Below are 21750 nucleotides of genomic sequence, written 5' to 3' on the forward strand. Positions count from 1 at the left end.
TTTCCTTCCTTTTTCTTTTTCTTTCTTTTTTTTTTTTTTTAAATTTTTTATCTTAATTTCTTTTTAATCTTATTGGATAAACATAAGATTTCGTCTAAAAATATAATCAATAATTAAGATTCTCGACATACACTTCATCATGGTGGTTATTTTGGTTCACCATTTGTTTAATCAGTCTTCCTTTTACTTTTGGACTAAGAGTTAGATTTGAGTTTCATTGGTTTTGACATTATATTAGATAAATGTATAAGGTTCTTTTATTTACCGATTAACAACGAGATGAATAATTAATATATTTTATCAAAGTTTTGAGATTCATTTACTCATCCAATGAGAGATTCTTGACACAAACAAAAAATATTTTTTAGCTTCGTTAAAATACACGTTTAGTTCATAAACTGTGAGGTGTAAAATCATTTGTTTTTTTTACTTCAAGAATGTTAAATAAGTCTCTAAGCTTTTAATTTTAGATTTAATATACGTCTCTAAAAGTAAGCAGTTTGAAAATTTGTTGACGTATTAGAACTCTTCACTTTCAATTTTTTTTTTTTTTATTACAACAAAGAAACTTAAGTAGAAGATAGATCAACAAAGAAGACAGAATCTGCTCATGATCTTCAACTTTGTATTTGGTAGATATATGAATAATATAAAAATTTAAGATTTTTTTTTTTAAATATAATAAAATAAACCAAAATATTTATCGATATATATTTACGGGTACGTTGAAATTAAGACGTTAGAAGATAAATTTGATTTGTTATAAAACGTGTGACTCCAAAATTTAGTGTTGGGCAAAGTGCAAATGTGTACGAACGAAAGAAGAAATAAGAAAACATGTGACAACATTAAATTAAACAAACATATATTATAAATGTAAGAATTTTCATGTGTCACCATTTATGTATGACATCATTTACTACCACACTACCAATCATAAATTTTATCTAAGTATTTTCTTTTCAATTTCAGCCATTAAAAACAAAAGCACATTTTGTATCTATCTATCTATCTTCAAGTTGGTTTAGAAAATATTTCATCTTCATCATTTACTATTATTGCAAAATGCTCTCATACAAGTAAAGATTCGTAATATATCAATGATTTGAATTTTCGAATTTTTGTTTCACATCATACATTTATCCTCTTTAGGTAAATAGATTCTCCTATCGTTTGAAATCTTTTATTAGGTCATGCTAGATTTCTTAACGAAGTTTGGTATTTCGTTGATTGATTCTACTTATGACCACTTGTGTAGCCACTCGTACATTGAGATTTCAAATTTTATTCTTTGAAAATAGTACGTGTAACTAGTCAGCCCACCTTTTAATTTTCGATACTCGGAGATTTTGTTTGCTCGAAGTTTATCTCCAAATGGTTGAATGATTTTTTTTTTAATGTTATTGAAGTTTTTGTTTTTTTAGGTTCAAGTTAGTAAAATAGATTAAGATGAATTTTGAAAAATATCATGTAGTATGAGAACACGACTTTGAAAGTAAAGTAGTATAATGACTTTGCGTACTTAAGTTTAAACGTGAACAATAAATTTATCTTACTAAATTATTCGATGAGACTACCACAATGTGTGTGACTAGATACATGGTCGAAACTATTAAACTACGTCAAATCTAAGTCTTGTGGCTATTCGAGATATATAGATTCATATAATCATAATGTAATTACATCGAATAATTTGTGGTGAATCATAATCTCGTCTCGAAATCTCAAATTTTAGATGCTCTTTTTTCTTTGTTATTTATTTTATTTCCTTCCTTTCTTGGATAGATACATTACACCTTTTTTTTTCTGCTTTTTGGATGGTCAAAGTAGCACTTAATAATCCTCACTTTACTTCACATTGTTTTGTTTAATTATCCCTAACGAATTTAGCCACTCATTCACTCACTCACTCACTCATTGAGTTATCTCAAAGTATAAGAGAAGTGTTGAGATTGCAATTGGCATCCAATTCCTTCATTCCCTCAACTTTGTCAGCCCCATTTTGCCTTTTTCCTTTGTTGTTGTTCTTCATCATCTTCCTCCCTCCTCCTTTGCTTCCTTTTTTGTTAACCCACAAACCCAAAAATCTCACTCCAAACTTCTATTCCTTCAGCCATTACCTAACTTTACTCATTCTTCCTCTTTCTCACTACCCCACTTCTTCAATTTCTTTCCCTCATTATCATTCTCTTCACCAATGTCTTCAATCCCACAAATTTTTCTCATCTTCTCTCTCGTTTTCTCTCTTTTCCCCTCGTTTTTCTCACTTCCCCATCCAGACCCACTTACAATCCGCCCACTTCAAGTAAACCAGTCGCCACCGGCTACTATTCCGGCGTTCCCAGAACAATCCGATGTTCAGGGATGCCCATTAGACCTCCCCGACGAGCTTTTCCATGGGATTAAGACGGCTTGTGGTCCTTCAAAAGGGGGTATCTCCGGGCAGCTCCATCGTAGCCGGTGCTGTCCGGTTTTGGCTGCTTGGCTTTACGCTGCTTACTCAGCCACCGCATTGCAGAGGGCCGGTCGAGGTGGGGTTGTTCCCGGTCACACAGCGCCATCGTATGACCTACCCTTACTGCCCGATGACTCCGAAACTTGCGTCAGTAACTTGGATCAAGCTTTGAATCAAAGGGGTATTGAGTTAATGAAGCCTAACGAGACTTGTGATGTGGTTTATTGTTATTGTGGGATCAGATTGCATCCTTTGAGCTGCCCTGAAGCGTTTTCACTGAACCAGAATGGGATTCTTGAAGGAAATAGAAATGTGAAGAGATTGGAGAGAAATTGCTTGAGTAGTGGCAATGTCAATGGATTTCCTGGCCTTGGTGGCTGTTCTAAATGCTTAAAAAGTCTTTATCAGGTGAACTTTTTTCCCACATCTCTTTCTCTCTTTCCCTTCTGCGTACCATTGCATTAGATTGTTTTGTTACGGTTTGAGTGTCATTAAAAGATCGGAAATGTTCTACTTTCCCTTCTGTGTCTTAGAGTTATCAGAATATTATAGGAAGATATGCTAATCTGCTTAACTGCTAGAATTAATCATGATGAGAATTTGTTTTTGGAGTTGTTTGTAATTGAAGGAATCATCTCAAAGGGAAAACAAAACTATATTTGGAAATGGGCTACTTGGTAGTGACTCTAGTGAAGAACCATGACAAGCTCACAAGTCTATATGAATATGACATGTTGTATTCTCCGTTTGCCTGATGAAACTTCAGATTATATCATACAACAACATGTGAATTCCTTTGATGTTGATCAATCTTATTTGTAGTTCAAGTTTATTGTTCTCAATAGTGGAAGAAAATAGCACAAGCTTTCAGATTTCTGCTGTAGAATCTTGTTGGGAATGGTTTCACTGTCTACTGCAGAGTTTTGTTTCTTTTAATTTGTTGAAGGAACTTGGAAAGTTCATTGTCCAATCAACCTTATAGGTTTTACACTTTACATTGTTTAGAATTTAGATCATTGTTGTTTGATTAGATGTGGCTCCAACAAGTTGGAATACTATAAACTAATGTACCAAACTTATATGATTATGTATTTGGCAATTGAAACATTAACATAATGCAGCTCAACAACAAGGAAACTTTGAATTCAAGCAAACCAGAGAACAGGACCACCAAGATGCACCACAAGGAGTGTCAACTAATGGGTCTAACATGGCTTCTTGCCAAGAACCGAACGGCGTATATCCGCACCGTAACGTCAGTGCTTCGAGCTAAAATGATGAGGAAAGATGGGTCAGATCCTCGGTCATGTACTCTCAACAGCGACGGGATGCCTTTGGCTGTCGATTCGGCTGAGATCTCTAGCAGTTCTGTTCCAATCCCTACTCATACACTATTGTATCTTGGTCTAGTTTGGGCTGCTTTGATGTACAATCTGATCATGTTGGTTTCTACACTATGAGGTTAGAACAACTTAGAAGTGATTCTGCTTAGATTTGTAACTGTGACAATTTTTTTTTCTTCTTTTACTCCCCCATTTGTGTAGGTTTTTTGTGCATTGTGATTGTTGTTTGGTATTCATGAGGCTTCAGAAATGATATCTTTTTCTCTGTGTTGATGTGAAAAATGCAAAATTCTTTCCTGATGAGACCTGTGGGTAAGCAACATTTCAGCTTAGGTCCTTGAAATTGGATCTTTTTGTGAAAATGTCCAAAAGTTTTCCATGTGCAAAGAGGGCCTATTGATTTGTTTTGATAGGCCATTGGTGTATAATTTTCTGGCCCTTGTTTGATGGAATTTTATAGATAAGATAAGATATCATGCATTTTTTCTTCTGTCTCTATATAATAAGAAAGGAATATTTTATTAAATTATAATTTTCATTCCTATAATTTTTTTTAAAAATTGTTTTTATTTAGTCTATGATTTTAATTTTTGATTCGTTTGAATGATATTTTAAAACTTTGAATCATGCAACTATAATTTTACATCCATAGTTTCAATCTAGTCTTTGATGATTACGAAACTATTAATATAGTCCTTATGATTTAGAACTTTACCAATTGTATCTTGCGTAGCTATTTCTTTTGTTTGGGTATTTGAAATAATGCAAATTTAATCATTGAATTTTGAAATTAGTGTTTATTTACTAATTTAATCTTTTAAATTCTGATATTTTCTCAAATTCAAATAGCTACAAGACACGAAATTGATTAGTTTAGAGTTAAATCAAGCATGCAATTCTATTTTAAATCTAATAGATCCATTACTATTTTTTCTTTCCTGGTTACTAACCTATTAAATAAGAAGTTTTTAGATTTTATTTTAGACACTTTAAAAAATTCAAGGATTAAATCTTAAAGTTTATGAAATAAATTTATAATTTAATTAAGATAATATATATACAAATATTAAAATCTTAAAGTTTAGGAACTAAATTTGTAATTTAATTATAAAACGATGTAGGTGAATTTTACAAGTGGATAAAAGACACACAATTTATGAACAGCTTGTGAGATTTAACCGAACTATAGGGTTCAAATTGTAACAAGTTCAAGCTATAAGGACTGAATTGAAATTAAATTAAACTCAACCTCTAAAGATTAAATTGAGAGGTTTGAAACTAAACTAAATTTGTAGTTTAATGAATTATAATCCTTACAATTGTAATCCCATTTTAAAAAACCCTTTGGATTCTGAAGGATCGTGGTTTTAATTAGTTGAATAAATTTGAGCATAATTCAATTAGTGAAGACATATAATATTGATGACAAGAAAATATAGCAAAACCTATCCAAAATTGAAGACTATCACTAATAGACCATGTTAAAAATATTGATTTATCGTCACTTCTCGTAATATATTTTAATTTTTTTTAAAAATGTTGCCATATGCTTTACAATTATTCCTAAAATTACTAATTATTATAATTACCCAATTATTTTGTATGCATATCAATCAATTACAAGTATGGATGAATAGGTTGGTTGTAGGGCTAAAATATATTGAAATGAACTTGATTTTCAATTTAGTCATAATGTATTTAATAATTTTCAATTTGGTATTTACGTAAAATTTTGTTAAAATAAAATTGATAATATCATTAATGTTAATTTTATTGATAAATGCTATTCTAACATTAGATAAAATGCATGCATTATATTCTATCAACTTAAAACTCGATTCTCCAATTCCACATATTACTAACAAGCAAATAAAAAGAAAAAGAAAGAACGATTGGTATCGATTAATTTTATTATATTTAAATATGTCGGATAATCTAATTTAAATAATTAGATCGGATTAAAATATCATTTAAAAATAGAAAAATTACCTTAATCGATAAGATCGAATGAATTTTTAAAAATAAAAAAAATTGATAAACTATTTACAAAACTTATTATATTTATTTTAGGTTAAATATTTTGTCAAATATATATATATATTCGATAATTTCCGTAAGATTTGTTTTCTTAGGATGAAGTAATTAGTAATGTAACACACAAAATCATCCGCTAAAATATCACTAATAATATGCCACGTGGCAGCAATCGAACAACTCCTTGAAATAAAATATTAAGAAAAAACGCGGCGACTCCGTCGGCTTTACCGGCAATTGTGTAAGAAAGTCCTCCTTTCATCACCGTTATCGTCGTCTTCGTGGGCTTCACGGTCACAGTTCCAAATGCAAACTCCTTCAAATTGACTCTCCATTTCCCCATTTTCTTTACTTTCTCTTCTTCTTCTTCTTCTTCTTCTTCTCTCCGACCATGGCGACGCCGGAGCTTTCTGAAACTTACGCTTGTGTGCCATCCACCGAGCGAGGCCGAGGAATTTTGATCTCCGGTCACCCTAAAACCAACTCCATTCTTTATACCAATGGCCGATCTGTCATGATCCTTAATCTCGACAACCCTCTCGAGGTCTCTGTCTATGCCGAGCACGGTTATCCGGCTACGGTTGCCAGGTACTCGCCGAATGGTGAGTGGATCGCGTCTGCTGACGTGTCTGGGACTGTTAGGATTTGGGGCACTCATAGTGGGTTTGTGCTCAAGAAGGAGTTTAAGGTTTTGTCTGGGCGGATCGATGATTTGCAATGGTCTCCTGATGGAATGAGGATTGTGGCTTGTGGTGAAGGGAAAGGGAAATCGTTCGTGCGTGCTTTTATGTGAGTTTGTTGCCTTTTTTGTATTTGGTTTTTAATAATTTTTGTGTTGATTAAGTGATGAGAGTCTTGTGAATCATATAGTTGTACTCCGTTGGCATTGGTTTTTTTACAAATTGCTTTTGCAAAACTAGGATGCAACTTTCAGTCATACTTATCTGCAATTCAGTTTTTGTTATTCACTGAAATGAATTTTTATTCGTATTCCCTTTATTTTCTTTAACAATTGGAAGGCTCCCATGAATTTGAAATCTCCTTGTTCATCACTCACCCATTTTTTTTTTTTATCTATATTGGTACATGTCTGTTATGTCTTCTTCTTTAATTGGCTCAGGTAATGAATGTCTGATCTTGTGTTAGATTTCATCTATAGTAGGATATGAAGACCTTGTGAGGAATTGAAAGTGTTCTTAGTTGTTTAGCTTTCTTTCTTGGCTAACCTACTGTCACTTGACTTGATTAGGTGGGATTCGGGTACGAACGTTGGCGAGTTTGATGGTCATTCTAGGCGGGTTTTAAGTTGTGCATTTAAACCAACAAGACCCTTTCGCATTGCCACCTGCGGAGAGGATTTCCTAGTGAATTTTTATGAAGGACCACCATTTAGATTTAAGCTATCTCTCAGGTTTGTTGATTGTTATTTCTTACTAAATGCCGTTTGTACTTCTCTTCCATATTGATTTATGACATTATAACGAACTCCAATTGCATTGAGCTTGAGTCTGTCACTTTCAGAACTTAGTGCTGATAATGGTCATCTGAAGCATGAAAGTTTGTGTTGCTAGTTTCTAGAGTTGTGCTTTTGGCTTGTAATCTTGTCTTCTTTGTAGTTATGTAATATTGAAATATTTTAGGTGAGTCAAAAACTGTGAGGAGCTAAAATAATGGATGCTGAAGCCAAAAAGTAGTATTAATGATACCTTTTCCTGCAGCCGAAATGTGGATGTAGAGTTGAACAAGAAACAAAGATGTTTTACCCAAAAAATAAAAATACTTAGGTGTATCCTAGACTACACTCATTTTTGTGCATCCCAAGATGGACATACAAATATTCATTTTTCTTTCTGTGTGTGATAAGAATGGGATGAACAAAGATGAGTGCATTATTGCTCTTAAGTTTGAAAGATATGTGGTGACTTGTTTATTTATTTATTGTTGTTGTTTTTCTTTTTGTGGAAACGTTGGTGTTAGAGTCTAGTTGAGAACATTTTGACCAATCCTACAAGACATGCTCTCAACTATCTTTAGATCCCCCTACTAGATCAATACATATATTTCTTTTCTATTCTTGGATATTTTGTGTTTACTTTGTAATGTGATATGTTTATTCTTAATAAGATTTTATTATCAATCATAATTTCAAAATTCATGTCTCTTTTTAAATCCATTTTTAAGGCCCTCAATGAAAACCTTTGGGATATGTCTTCAGGGACCATTCAAATTTTGTCAACTGTCTAAGGTTCTCTCCAGATGGCAGCAAGTTCATTACTGTAAGCTCCGACAAGAAGGGAATAATATATGATGCGAAGACTGGGGATAAGATGGGAGAACTCTCTTCCGATGATGGGCATAAAGGCAGTATTTATGCTGTCAGCTGGAGTTCGGATGGCAAACGGGTTAGTGTAGATTTATTCTTTTGATTTCTGTTGACTGTATGATTATAAATATAATACTAATAAATCCTCAAGTTGACAGTTTGTAATCTTCATAGTATACTGTTGGAGAAACTCTGGCTTTTCTTGAAATTTTAGTGAAGTTGAAAGTAAATATTAAATTGGGAGTACTAGACTTTAAAATAGAATTGCACAATATCTGAATCTTTGTGTAATTGAAATAGTTGGATATAGGTGTTTTATTCGTTTTTTCTACATAATTTTTTCCTATCAATTTTGACATTTAATATTTATTCCGGTTTTCTAGTTTCCTTTGGAACTTTAAGAATGCAAAGAACTTTGAATGTTATTATTGTCATTTTTTTTTTGGAATTAAGTATATCTGCTTATGCATCTTTGTCTCATACTTTGAAGAACATGAATGAATGATTAATCTCTCTATACTTCCAGGCTTATTTTCTTGTAATTAGAGATATTATACCAGTGGATATATTAATGCTTTAAGCTTTTCTTTTTTATTTTCTCCGCACTTTCTCTTTAGACTAGCAAATAAGTCAGTCATGTCTGGAAATGATGCTTCCAATTGCAATGAGATAAGAATATTCTTCTTACATTTGAGAGTTGCCATGTCAACTTCTGTGTTTCTCAACTATCTCATGGGACAATGACATAACCCTTGCTACATTTAGTTGCCAACAAAACTTATATTAAATTTTAGGTAGGTAACCACCATATCTTGAACATATTCCCTCTATGCTCTTTATTATCTATGTTAGCTCTTATTAACTACTATGGCAACCTATAGTGGTAAGTTACCATCGAGTCTTGTACATTTTTGTATCCATGGCTGTTAACTTTACTTTATCAATTTCAAGTAAGAACCATTTGGATCTCGTTCTAAGATTTGTGTAAATTTCTCTCTCCAGATTACTTGATTAATTGGGGACTTCAATTTTTTCTGTCTATTCTCTGTTCTAGTGCAAGGTTCTCTTGTGATTGCACTCTTTCAGTTTTCTAGCTTTTCAAGTATGTATTTTGGGCATTAGTCTCATTCATTTTATCAATGAAAATTTTTGTTTCCTTTGAAAAAAAAAGTTGACAGCTATTTGGAAGGTAATGTAACTTGAATTAATGAGATTCATTAGATTTATGCAGATTTCTGTCTTATATTATTCGCTAGTACGGTACTTGTTTTTGTGAATGGTAAGATCTATATTTATGATTGACGTAATAATTTGCTGGAAAATAAATTATGCCTTTTACCATTATCTGACATTTGCATTTGGTAGAGATATTTTTCTAAGTGAGAGTTCAGATTTGAGATTTCTCTCTCTGGTGTCTGTTATATTGTGATACATAGGATATTATATTGTGCTCCTTCTTCCTTTATTTTTTAGTCTCCTATATTTGTATTATATCTACTGATGTTCAGTTTTGAACATATATTTTAGGTGCTGACTGTCTCTGCTGACAAGACAGCAAAAGTCTGGGAGATATCTGATGCAGGTAATGGGAAGTTAGAGAAAACCTTGACTTCTCATGGCACAGGTGGAGTTGATGATATGTTGGTTGGGTGTTTATGGCAGAATCAACATCTTGTCACAGTTTCTCTTGGTGGAACTATTAGTTTGTTTTCAGCTAGTGATCTTGATAAGTCCCCCGTCATCTTATCTGGACATATGAAGAATGTCACTTCATTAGTTGTTCTAAAAAGTGACCCTAAAGTTATATTATCCACTAGCTACGATGGGGTGATTATTAAATGGATTCAAGGCATTGGATACAGTGGCAAGTTGCAAAGAAGAGAAAATTCTCAAATCAAATGTTTTGCTGCTCTTGAAGATGAACTTGTTACTTCCGGTTTTGACAATAAGGTGATTACACTAAAACGAGCAAAACATATTAAGTTTGCCAGTTTCCTTTTTTTCCCGTTCTTCCCATCTTAGAAATGGTCAAAAGTATGGAATTAAATGAAGGTGTTATAACTTCCCGTCTTTTTGTTTGTTCCTTATTGAATGAAGGCCTGTTGTTCAATTAAAATGCTGGCTGCGTGTGGACTCTTCATCCTATTCTGCAACTTAAATGATTATGCAGTTTCTGTAATGCCAACTCATTTAAATCCTTGTTTGTTTTTCTCCCTCTTTCAAATTTCCAGGTATGGAGAGTTTCTATCAAGGACGGTCAATGTGGGGAGGCAGAGGCTATTGATGTTGGAAGTCAACCAAAGGACTTGACTCTTGCTGCTCTTTCTCCTGAACTTGCTTTAGTTTCAATTGATTCGGGAGTCGTCTTACTGCGTGGCTCAAGCATAGTGTCAACCATCAACCTTGGTTTTACCGTGACAGCATCTGTACTTGCACCTGATGGAAGTGAGGCTATCATAGGTGGACAAGATGGTAAGTTACATATTTATTCCATCAATGGCGACTCGCTCACTGAAGAAGTAACCCTTGAGAAACATAGAGGAGCTATTAGTGTGATACGCTACTCCCCAGATCTTTCAATGTTTGCATCAGGAGATCTCAACCGAGAAGCTGTCGTCTGGGATCGTGCATCTCGAGAGGTAGTTTATGGCCTTCCTAAAGTCCTTTGCTTTAGACTTGGCATGACTTAGATAGGTTTCCGGACTTAAATTGTTTTATAGTTGACTGCTTGAAGAAGAGTGGAAGACTAGATGGTATGTGGCCTTTTTCTTACACTAGTATTTGTTTACTTTGCAGGTTAAACTTAAGAATATGTTGTATCATACTGCTCGGATAAATTGCCTCGCCTGGTCTCCCGATAACACTAAGGTTGCGACTGGTTCATTAGATACATGTGTCATCATATATGAAATTGACAAGCCAGCATCGAACCGTCTAACAATAAAGGGAGCTCATTTGGGTGGGGTGTACGGACTGGCCTTCACAGATGACTTTAGTGTTGTAAGCTCCGGTGAGGATGCTTGTGTTCGTGTTTGGAAGTTGGTTCCTCAGTGATATCTATGGGAAAAGGAGAGACTATAGATGTCAAAAATATGATGTTGAGGGTGAATATTTTGAGTTGCTGGGTTTTGTTTTTGTGAGCTTAAAACTAAAATTTGAGTTTTAAGAGCGTTGAGACACCTTGCTGTTTTGATAGAATGGTAATGCTTTGAGCTTGGTTGCAGCTTGGAATTGGTTTTTGCTTTCCCTTTGTTGTTTAAAGTTGATTTTTTTTGTACAGTTCAACTGTGATTATGAAGTATGATGGATAAATTATTGGAAAGGAATTATTGGAAAGGTGCCTTCAAGAATTTGAATGAGCCACGGATGATTGATAGAACTTTTTGGTTTTCAGTTAGATTTTTCTTGGACTTTACTTAGAATATCTTTTTATATTGTCGTATGAAATTTTTAATGTTAGAATATCTTTTTGGAGGTCAGACTTTTTCAATGCAAATGTTGAGTGTATAAGCAGCATCCATTTTAACATTTTTCGAATCTTTGTTTATATATTTGTTTTTTTAATAGAACATTCATTTATATATTTTTCTTTTCATTTTCATTATTATTTTTATTATTATGATTATTTGTGTTTTAGATAACATTTACTTTTTGACAATGGATTAAAAAATTCATTTGCTTATATATATATATATATATATATATATAGCTAACTACCCATTTACTCTTTGAGATCAATTTTTTTAAAGTTTTGATCTCTTCTTTGGCTGTTGCAGCTTGTTTTTTTTGTCGGTGCCTTTGATTATATATGAAAATGTCTTAATTGTCGGTGAGTTACAGACCTTATGAATAAGGTATTTAATTTAGATTTTAAAACTTAAAAAAAAAACTTTATAAAGTTATATAAAAACTATTTTATTTGGTATGATTCTAACCTATAAAACCTATGATTAAAAAAACATAAAGTTTAAGAATATATAATTAGTGTATGATAGCAGGGGTTGAGGTATTAGGAAGTCTTGAGCAGACTTTGTTGCAAAGATTGAATTAGAAATGAGAATGGATGAGAAAATTGGCCAATGCTCTTTGGATGAAAGCTAGCAAAAGTCTCTCTTTCAACTTCCAATTTTTCTCATCTCTGGTTTTAAATTTCTTCAATTCCTCTTCATGGGTCGGGTTGGACCGAGCCGGACTAACCATCCCAAATAAATCTTTTTAATTAAAAAAATAATCTAATTTTACTTTATGTTAATTTAATTCTTTACAAATGTCATTCTTTTTATCGCATGCCATAATCGTTCATCAACTATTGTACATTGACGGAGACAGTAGGCTATATGGACATTGACAATTTTTACAATGATACATAATTCACCTATAATTAATAAGTTTATCCAAGTTCTTCGAGATGAGTTAGATCATAATATTCACTACATATTTGGTATTCTATATTGGATTGTTTTGACATTTAGTATGTGTTTATGAGGGTCAAAATCAAATTTTCTTTTGCCAAAATCATTTTCCAAATAATTGTTTGGTGGGATTTAAATTGATTTTAAAAATATAAAATCATTTCAAAAATTGTTAATAAAATATATGTTTTGAATGTTGTTTCCATCTCTATACATAAGCATAGTTAATCATGTATATAAAAATAAATAAATCTTTTTTATAATTATACCATAATATCTAGTTTAATAATTATTACTAAAATCGAAAATATGATTACCAATTTGGTATCTCTAAATTAACGAACATAAACTAAAAGTCAATCTTTAATATATGAAAATCGTATTTAAGAGTTTACTACCTAAAATAAATTTGATTATTTAAAAATAAATTGTACCACAAGAAGTGATTTCTTTTCCTAAAATTTATATTTCAATTATCACCTCCAAACATCTTAAAAATGGAACCGATCTTTACCTATTTTTAACTATAACAATGTATTTCACCCCGACGTCCACAATAAGTATATACCTGAAGTCTATCTATTGAATGAGATAAAAGAGAAAATAATAAGAGAATGGATGTGTCATATATTGTCGGAACATGCAATTATATAAGGGGAGCATTGATACAATTTTTTCTAACAATCCAGAAACTAACACCATTCAAGTATGTAGGATGCGAGAGAATTGTGGTTGATGGCCATAGCAAATGATTAATATGGATTCAATCTTTTTTTCACATAGGTACAAATAGAATTCTTGAACCAAACTGATTAAAGATGAGAAGATTATGATTGCTTTAGCTTTTGATAAGATTATGTTTCTTTTTATTTTTTTACTTCCTTTTATTGAAAATGAATTTCAACATACTAACATTTATTATTATTTTTAAGAGTGCTTCTTTTTAACTGCTTACAAAATAAATACTATGTATGTACTACATGCATAAAATTTACATATTTGTCTGAAGAAGTAGATACATTTTATGATGTATGTTCATCTTGAAGAAAAATTTAGTGAAAGGAAGAAATTGTTCAAGTGGCTGATCTGAGATACAGGGGAATGTAGTTTGTTGGGTTAGGCAAAGAATCCCAAACAGAGAAAGCACTTGAACATCTCATCCATCTCTTTGTCATATCAGGAAAATGCCTATCAATTACATCCTTCAGTGTCTCTGTCTTGTTTACCCATTCTAGGCCTTCCTCTGTGTAAGTTTTCGAGTTGTAATTTGTCGTAAAGAATCGATCAGCCTCCAGCCTCCTGCACATCAGCACAAGCAAGGTTCGACTCCAGTTAACAGCCATAGCCATCTCCGTCGTTTTGGTTTTTCATTACTCTACTATGTACATTATTATTCAATGTGGAGATAAGTAGAGCAGCCTACCTTGAAGCAATGAGGAGGAAAATGAAAAAAGCAGTCTCACTGATTGCAAACCCTTTAATCTTCTTCTCTGCATGTAATCCAACAAGAAGATCTAGCTTCTCAACATCATTTCCATACACCTCTTCGAGGGCACTCACAACTTCATTATCATCAGTCAAATCTTCCCACTTGCTTATGGGGGTCATTAATAAATTCCTACGGAACTCGTTGTATCTTGCAACACCTCTCTCTCGATCCCTGAAGACTGATCACCATTACATAATCTAGATGTTAGCATCGAAAAGCTTGGTTATAAGAGGTATAAACTAGCAAAACGAACAAAAAAGAAAGTGTTACTCTTACTTTCCATGGCAGCCATGTCAACTGGATCTGGTCTGTCATCCCCGTCAACATCGTGGGCAATAAGTTTTCTCATCCATGATGGATAGTTCCAGAGAGAGAGAGCTCCACATGCTTGATGACCCATTGATACCAACATTTGTTCCATTCCTAATTTGGCTAGCCTTTTCTCACCGTCTTTTCCCACCAATTGCTCCATGGGCACCCTAACGATAGAAAAGTAGTTGTTTAATATTCGAAGTTTGTGAAATTTGGATAGAAACTTATCCTTGTTTTGATACAATACAAAATACAGTTTCAAAGAAAGAAATGATGTCAACATTGGCCAAAGTAAGTGGACAATTATATGTACTAGAAACCTTATGGATTTAATATTTAGAATTGCTGTAACTTCAGTTGTAGTCATTGATTGCGTCTCACAACACAAGACAATCATAGAATTTTGAATGATTTGTTGAATGAAACCTATGATGTTCACAATAATAATTTGAAAGAAATTGGTTTCCATGATTGAAACTATATTGTTTTTATGAACTTTAACAACAATCTAGAGGCATAGGTGAGTGTGGGGGAAAAAGAAGGAAATACTCTTCAACGATAGGAGGGTCACTATAATCTGAGTTGGTGGAGTTCAAGTCCCTGATAATTAATTTGTCAGGTAGAAGACAATGCATTCGGTAGACGCTTACAAACTCCTCTGTTAGTGAATAAGGAATTCCATGATCTCTTGGCTTCTTTAGACCAACCAATCCACTCAGTATTGGCCCACAAATGTGTCCAAACGTATCCTTAAACTTTTTTCCCAGAAATCCATACCTGTATAGAACAAAACAAGTAGTTCTTCCATCAGATTTAACATCGAAAAAATCTAAACAGGTGGCACAAAGAAGACTTTTTGTGAAAGAAATTCCCCAAGAAAATTTACCTCTGATTTTCAGAGCACTTGGAGAAATTTTTCTAAGTTAGATTGACTTGTATAAATCTCCTCACTTGTCTTACCAGTTAATTCTCATTCCTGCTAGAAGAGTTTCGGTCTTTAAAAGTTCCACAGTCCAATCAATGGTGTGGATTTTAGCAATTACAGCCGAAGTCACCAATCTGGCATGCCTATAGAGCTGCTCATCGTCAAAGTCCGGGTACCGCTCCTAAGAAGCAAGTTCAGAAACTCTAGTCTGTTAACTGAAATTTATCTTACTGTTTCTATTAATCGAAATAGATCTGTGAAACAATGGATAGGACTTCACAAGCAGGGGTGTTTCTTCAGAGCTATGAAACGTTGGAAAAAGAAGAAAAAGTATCGGTATCATTATAGGCTGTTAATATGGGCTAGAACTAATCTCGAGTTTCTAAAGAGTGCATTACAACTATTATGTTGTAGACAATGGAGTGAGAAGATAAACTTACTTTTAGCATATCACAAACAGCATTATGCTCCTTGACAAACAGAGCTTGTAAGAGGGAAAACCCAGCCCAGCAATTCCGAACATCTCCAGATATGGGAATGCCTTTTTCATCATGCTCAAGAAGCCCATCTCCTGCAATCTTCATTTTTCCATCTTGAAATGTCCTTACTCTCCTCATCCCCTCCTCGTTGTTGCCATATATTACACTCCCATCCCTACTCAAAAGACAGCAGAAGTCACGTGTTTCAATTGAAATGACATTGTTTAAGTATAAATCTTAATTACCATTGTTTTTATAGCCCTTTTTGAACATCAATCGAAGCACAATTTCAAAGTAGGTCAACTGAAATATATATTAATACCCACCACCAAGGTGTTCTTGTGTTTAGAGTCCCAGTCTTGAGGTAAGGGGAATCTGTTGAAACCACCTTGGTCCCAAAGAACTTGAATGACTTCAGAGGACAACCATTTGCAACTTCCTCAGGAGCTGTAAGTTCCACCTGTCCAACTCAAAGCCATCAGCTTCACTAACCCTTCTCTTCAAACTCAAATTACTTTGTCGGGTTGAAGTTCCCTCGACTTTTTCCCTACTTAAAGGAGTTCAACAAAATATGCGAGTGGAGACGTGACTACTCGAGTAGTCAAGGATAAATGTCTTAACCAATTAAGTTATGATCGGGTTTGAAAGTGTTTTACTTATCTACCTAAATATGAGTGCATGCTTACCTGTTTGGTATCCTCCAAATGATCAATCCAGTCATGAATCATGAACTGTATCCACGAGCAAGCAATCATATTGAACTGCTTGCCATTGTCTATGTACTTCTTCCTTTCCAATAGCTTTGTGGCCACCAATGTTGGATGAGGATCAAGTACCTGCAATTCATTCCACATAACACCCAAACATCCATTAGATAGCATCACAAAAAATGTACCATTTCCATCGCTTACCTCTACAAAATGTCAACCGACCGGTTCGAAATCCACCAGGCAACCAAAAAAGCCAAATCGTATACTTAAAATCATAATGCTACAAGAAATCAAACACAAAAGTTTGAAGATTACCCCATAAGGAGAACTTGATGGAGGCATGTTGCGGCCAAAGAAAGTTCCTTGGCTACCAACCAAACTATCAAAAGGGTGATTACAACTTCCATCAGCCGTTCTGTAGCAGAATTGCTGATGATCATATTTTTGTCCATACATAGATCCAACATGTAGCAAATTATACCGCTGATGTAAATGCCTTCTAATCCCCAAATAAGCAAGCCCCATAAACACTGGCATCCTATGCCACAACCCAAGCTTGTCCACAAAATGAACTACCTATAAATGTAATTTTCAGTGCCAAAATTCCTATAAAGAAAACCTAAAAAAGGATAGTACAAAGAGGAGAAACTAACATAAAACAATAGAGTATCCAGAAGAGTCATCTTTGCTACAATCTGTTGAAGTCGAGGATGAACAAAAGGAGAAGAAAACAGAACGAACCCCATTTTTACCCTTTGAGAAAGCTTTCGTCCTCAAATCTCCACTAAATCAACTGTAAAGCAGAAAAATTTTTAGAACCCTTTTTCGATTTGAGAAGCCATGAACTGTTGAATGTACTTATATAATGAATAAATATAAATTTATTTTAAAAAATAGAGAGATCATGCAAAACCTGTCCACCGCCATTGGCCTTCATTAATAGCTCATTCATAACTGCTCTGATTGCAATTTCACACGGCTTCATTTTCCCATTTTCAAGAACTTATTAACCATTTTCTTCTTCCGTATTTGAGAAGGGAAGCAATCACATTCAGACGTTTAAGCTTAAAAGAGTGATAACAATGGCCTTTCTCAAACACCCACTTGGGTTTTTTCTATTGAAATTGCATTTAAATTTAGATACTCATTCATTCATTCCTTCATTCATTCTCATTTTTATTTGTGATTATAGTAGTAATAATAATAATAATAATAATAATTAGTCCTTCTTTTTTCTTCAATTTTTTGTGGTAGGGAAATTCAATCATTGATGATGAGATGGTGTAGTTTGATGATATGTGTAGTCCCTTGTCCACGTTTGTTGAAAAATATCTTAATGCTTTGTCAATATTTTGTCCATAATTTTGCTTTTCTTTATCACATATGACTACAAATGGTGATATGATCATTTTAGGAAAAAGGAAAAAACTTCGTTAATCATCAGCATCAACTTATAGTAAAGGTATTAGTTGGGCCATTGGTTGAGTCTTCAAATTCTTCAATCTTCCTTAAAATATTTTGTTAAATTATACAAAAATACTTGGGACATATATTTCAATTGTATATATATATTTTTTGGAAAAGTAGTGTAATTAAATGGGGTGGGGAAGAGTTGAATCCACGTACAAGTGTTAGTTGAACTAAGCTCATGTTGACATTTCAATTATATTCCTATACTTTACTATTGAAAATTTAACATTTGTGATAAAAAAAAAAGATCATTCGACGTTCAAATAAGAAGAAAAAAATTAAGGATTAGTTGATACAAATTTGGAAGATATATTTGCCCTTGTTTATGGTACATATAATAATTCAATTAAATTAATCTAAAGGTCATATAAAGAAGAAAATTGTACCCGATGACAAAATAAAAAAATTATAAAAAAAGTGACTATCAGATTTTAAATTTGATATTTTTGTAATTTAAAAAATGTATGACATGGACCCTCGTCGTTTTATATATAATTTGATTTTTAAAAAAAAAAATTCAAATTTTGTAATTCAAATTCATTTGAGAATTTATTGAGCGTATAATATATATATATATATATATTCAAATTTTCCATTGTTATTCTTATGAACTTTTTTCAACTAAATTCAAATAAATAAGTAGTAATTTATTAAAGAGGTTGGTTTTTAGATATTGATTAATATTATATGTGGAGGTGACAAATTCAAATTGACAATGTCAAAGATGGGATTGTTTGCCATAAAGAAGAGCATTTATAAGCCTTGGAAAATAAAAAGATTTTATTACTTGAATTCTTTTAATAAAAGTAAAATAACATTTCGTAAAAATAATATTTAATGGTTATTAGTCTGTTAATATATAAACAAACATTTTTAATGTTGAGAAGTTGGAGATTCAAACTACGGACTTCATAATCATTAGATTATTCAAACATCAACGGATCTATGATTAGTTTTTATTACCGAAGTGAATAAACATTAATATAAAAGCATATGTTGAAAGATAATTGAAATATATTGCTATGTACCAAAATGAACTTGACTTAACAATAATGCCTTCTCTACCCTTTAGCATATAACAAATTTTCTTACGTATCGACTTCATACCAATGTCGTATATACGTCCTCATTTTGAAATCTTGTAAATATAACTAGATCTTTATAAACCGTACTTTTTTTTCAACACATGAGCATGCAAATACAACTCTCTATTTAGGATTATGAAGCTAAATCAAACATATTATATTATCATGCACTTCTTTCCCTTTCTTTTTTGCCATGTTTTCTTTTTATTCTCCTTCATTCTTCGATAGCTAATGATTTTTATGTCGACTTCACTGCCTATGCTTTTATGGTACTACTCTTTCTCTCTGTTTTCATTTTTTAATCTTCTTTCTATTTCTCTGAAAAAAAAAATTGAGAGCGAAAAGTATAGGAAGATTATTTGAAAAAATTATGAAAAAAGAAATATGGATGAAAAAGATAATAACATGATTTTTTCAAAATTTGTTTTACTTTTGCCTATGAATTTGATTTTTTCTTTCTTTTAATTTGCAAAAGTGTAAACGAACAAATCTTCTTAAATTTGTAAAATATGTTATGAAATTGAGGCATAGATTTTGTCTTGATTGTGATTAATGAAAATAAATATTTTTAATAAGATTATTTTATATTTAAATTAAATTATGAGTTTTTATAAAAATTTAAAAAATCTATAATAACAAAATTATTAAAACATAAAGTTCGAAATGTTTTTTTACTTTTTTTTTTTTTTGTTGACAATTTCTCTTTTCATTTTCACATTTATTGCTTATAATTCTTATTAATTTATACCAAATAAAATTAAAGGCAATACCTATACACACCAAAGTTGACCTAAACTCTTGGAAATTAGGTGTAGCATAAAAACACCATGGCCCATATTCTATTAATTAGCTTCCAAAGTCAAAGCCACTCTTTGGACTCCTCAAATGCCTTTAATGAAACATCTCATTAAATCTCAAAGCTTATCCTCCCAACTACAAAACAAAAATGAAAAAAAAAAAGTCTTCCAACCTAATCACAAAGATGCATTATTAATATAATTTTGTAAGTTTTAATTACACAAATTTTATTATTAAAAGAATTTATCGACGGATAAATATTCATAGCACTATATACTTTATGATGCCACTGTCAATTTTATAATTTAATAAGATAATAACTTGTCACAACAATTAGGTAATACGGTAAATGCATTAAACCTAATAAAGCTCATAAGAGAGTTCATTATACATGATATCGCACAACACATGTTTTGGGAAAAAAAGGTAAATAATCTTTCCATATAGTGTAGGTTTTATCATGCCCTTAATTAGGGTATCACTGTCGAAGACCTTATATATGGTACGTATAGATCCGTTGACATCAATCATTTATATTTATTTATTTAGTTTAAAAAAAAATCTTCACCACCTTTTTCCTATCTACAAAAAGATTCTCTTTTTACGTGGATGTAAGGGAACATATATGAATCGATGATTTTGATTCTATGTATACAATCTTTAGTGTCGTTCGAAAAAAAAAAAGTTCTTTTGGAACAATGAAAGAAAAAAGAAGTATATTGTAAACACTTTAAATTAAACTATGTTAAAGTGAACATAATTATTTTCTTTAGTACAAATAATGTGGAAGATTGAACTAGAAATTTTTTAGGCCCGAGCCAATGTCAATTGAGTTTGTTGACGAAGTGAACACAATTCAACTGACATATAAAATATGTGTTAATTATAATGGTAAAAAATATATCCTACCATACTAGACATATATGCTTCAACATGTTCATTTGAAAAACTAAGAAGGAACAATATATTGGACTAGAAAGATAGTTGAGAGTTCGAGAATTTTTAGGTGAAAAATGTCTTTTGATATTGAATATCGAAAGAAAAATGGCATAAATGACAAATAGTGATAGGTGATATATACTTGAATGGACAGGAAAGGAAAAGAGAATTATTAATATATATATATATATAAAAACGTATATGTGGGTATGTATATGTGTGTGTGTGGTAAGATCCACATGCTACCATTATTGATTATTCATTTTCCAAAGTTGATAGCAACTTTACCCATTTGGACAAATTTATAGTTCATGAACCAACCAATCAGGTATAAAAAGACAAGATAATAATAAAAGCTATATATATAGAAATATCAAAATCTTAATTTTACGAAAATTTCCAATTTCGACAAATATTTCTAGAAAAATTTAAAAAACCAAGAATTTAAATAAGTTTAAGTTGGTAAATAAAACAATTTTTTATTTTCAAGTAAGTAAAACAATGTCTATTAATTGTTTATTTTAGTGATATATGTTGATACTTGTTTTTGTGTTTGATGGACTTTACTATGATAAAATAAAAATATCAATTTATCTTTCATGTTGATATCAAATTCATGAAAATTTGACGATAGAAGTATTCACATGTACAATAAAAGTTTAATACTACACGCATGCAATACAAAATATCATACATCTTAATTCGTTTCATCAAAATTTATAAACTCTAAAATCATTCTTTGAAAACAAAACTTGATAATTTAAAATTAATTTTAGTTTAATTTAAGGGAGTTTTTAAAAAATATAATAAAATGACAAAATATTTATATAGAACAATTTTGAAAACGGAAAAAACTCACAAGCCCACAATGAAAAATACCAAAAATGTCCCGTCAACCACGTCATCAACAACGGTAGATTTGGGGTATTGTTTGGTACTTGATGGTTTAGATTTGGTCGTTTACATATGGATAGCC

General features: G+C 32.0%; 3 protein-coding genes across 4 annotated transcripts; 2 read left to right on the plus strand and 1 right to left on the minus strand.

Annotated features, from left to right (window-relative positions):
* Positions 1 to 1828: 1828 nt before the first annotated feature.
* On the plus strand, positions 1829 to 4080 carry LOC103494171 (uncharacterized GPI-anchored protein At4g28100). Its single transcript, XM_008455246.3, has 2 exons — positions 1829 to 2863; positions 3577 to 4080. Exons 1-2 carry the CDS (start codon positions 2198 to 2200, stop codon positions 3913 to 3915), a joined length of 1005 nt encoding a protein of 334 aa, XP_008453468.1. The 5' UTR covers positions 1829 to 2197; the 3' UTR covers positions 3916 to 4080.
* A 1968-nt stretch (positions 4081 to 6048) lies between these two features.
* On the plus strand, positions 6049 to 11534 carry LOC103494170 (actin-interacting protein 1-2). Its single transcript, XM_008455245.2, has 6 exons — positions 6049 to 6621; positions 7082 to 7243; positions 8048 to 8234; positions 9683 to 10105; positions 10387 to 10794; positions 10952 to 11534. Exons 1-6 carry the CDS (start codon positions 6224 to 6226, stop codon positions 11207 to 11209), a joined length of 1836 nt encoding a protein of 611 aa, XP_008453467.1. The 5' UTR covers positions 6049 to 6223; the 3' UTR covers positions 11210 to 11534.
* A 1931-nt stretch (positions 11535 to 13465) lies between these two features.
* LOC103494169 (alpha-dioxygenase 2) lies at positions 13466 to 17682 on the minus strand. Of its 2 annotated transcripts, XM_008455244.3 has the most exons (11): positions 17396 to 17682; positions 17136 to 17275; positions 16798 to 17058; positions 16459 to 16608; positions 16099 to 16232; positions 15734 to 15947; positions 15329 to 15474; positions 14918 to 15145; positions 14333 to 14535; positions 13991 to 14234; positions 13466 to 13866 (listed from the first exon to the last, which is right to left on the minus strand). In XM_008455244.3, exons 2-11 carry the CDS (start codon positions 17226 to 17228, stop codon positions 13641 to 13643), a joined length of 1899 nt encoding a protein of 632 aa, XP_008453466.1. In that variant the 5' UTR covers positions 17229 to 17275; positions 17396 to 17682; the 3' UTR covers positions 13466 to 13640. The 2 variants fall into 2 exon arrangements, with proteins under 2 accessions (XP_008453466.1, XP_050936958.1); XM_051081001.1 differs by lacking the exon at positions 17396 to 17682 and having other exon boundaries at positions 16798 to 17054; positions 17136 to 17279.
* Positions 17683 to 21750: the final 4068 nt, after the last annotated feature.

This window comes from Cucumis melo, chromosome 2 (genome assembly GCF_025177605.1).
Source record: "Cucumis melo cultivar AY chromosome 2, USDA_Cmelo_AY_1.0, whole genome shotgun sequence".
Taxonomy (NCBI): domain Eukaryota; kingdom Viridiplantae; phylum Streptophyta; class Magnoliopsida; order Cucurbitales; family Cucurbitaceae; genus Cucumis; species Cucumis melo.

What these genes read in the sequence shown, in the direction of transcription:
- LOC103494169 (XM_008455244.3), bottom strand. Translation starts at nt 17,228, where the DNA reads ATGGGGTTCGTTCTGTTTTCTTCTCCTTTTGTTCATCCTCGACTTCAA. An exon ending in ATTTGGAGGATACCAAACAG is followed by an intron (nt 16,233 to 16,458) that starts GTAAGCATGCAC and finishes TGAGTTGGACAG; the next exon opens with GTGGAACTTACAGCTCCTGA. An exon ending in GACCCTCCTATCGTTGAAGA is followed by an intron (nt 14,536 to 14,917) that starts GTATTTCCTTCT and finishes TTCTATCGTTAG; the next exon opens with GGTGCCCATGGAGCAATTGG.
- LOC103494170 (XM_008455245.2), top strand. Translation starts at nt 6,224, where the DNA reads ATGGCGACGCCGGAGCTTTCTGAAACTTACGCTTGTGTGCCATCCACC. An exon ending in AGATTTAAGCTATCTCTCAG is followed by an intron (nt 7,244 to 8,047) that starts GTTTGTTGATTG and finishes ATATGTCTTCAG; the next exon opens with GGACCATTCAAATTTTGTCA. An exon ending in GGGATCGTGCATCTCGAGAG is followed by an intron (nt 10,795 to 10,951) that starts GTAGTTTATGGC and finishes TTTACTTTGCAG; the next exon opens with GTTAAACTTAAGAATATGTT.
- LOC103494171 (XM_008455246.3), top strand. Translation starts at nt 2,198, where the DNA reads ATGTCTTCAATCCCACAAATTTTTCTCATCTTCTCTCTCGTTTTCTCT. An exon ending in GCTTAAAAAGTCTTTATCAG is followed by an intron (nt 2,864 to 3,576) that starts GTGAACTTTTTT and finishes AACATAATGCAG; the next exon opens with CTCAACAACAAGGAAACTTT.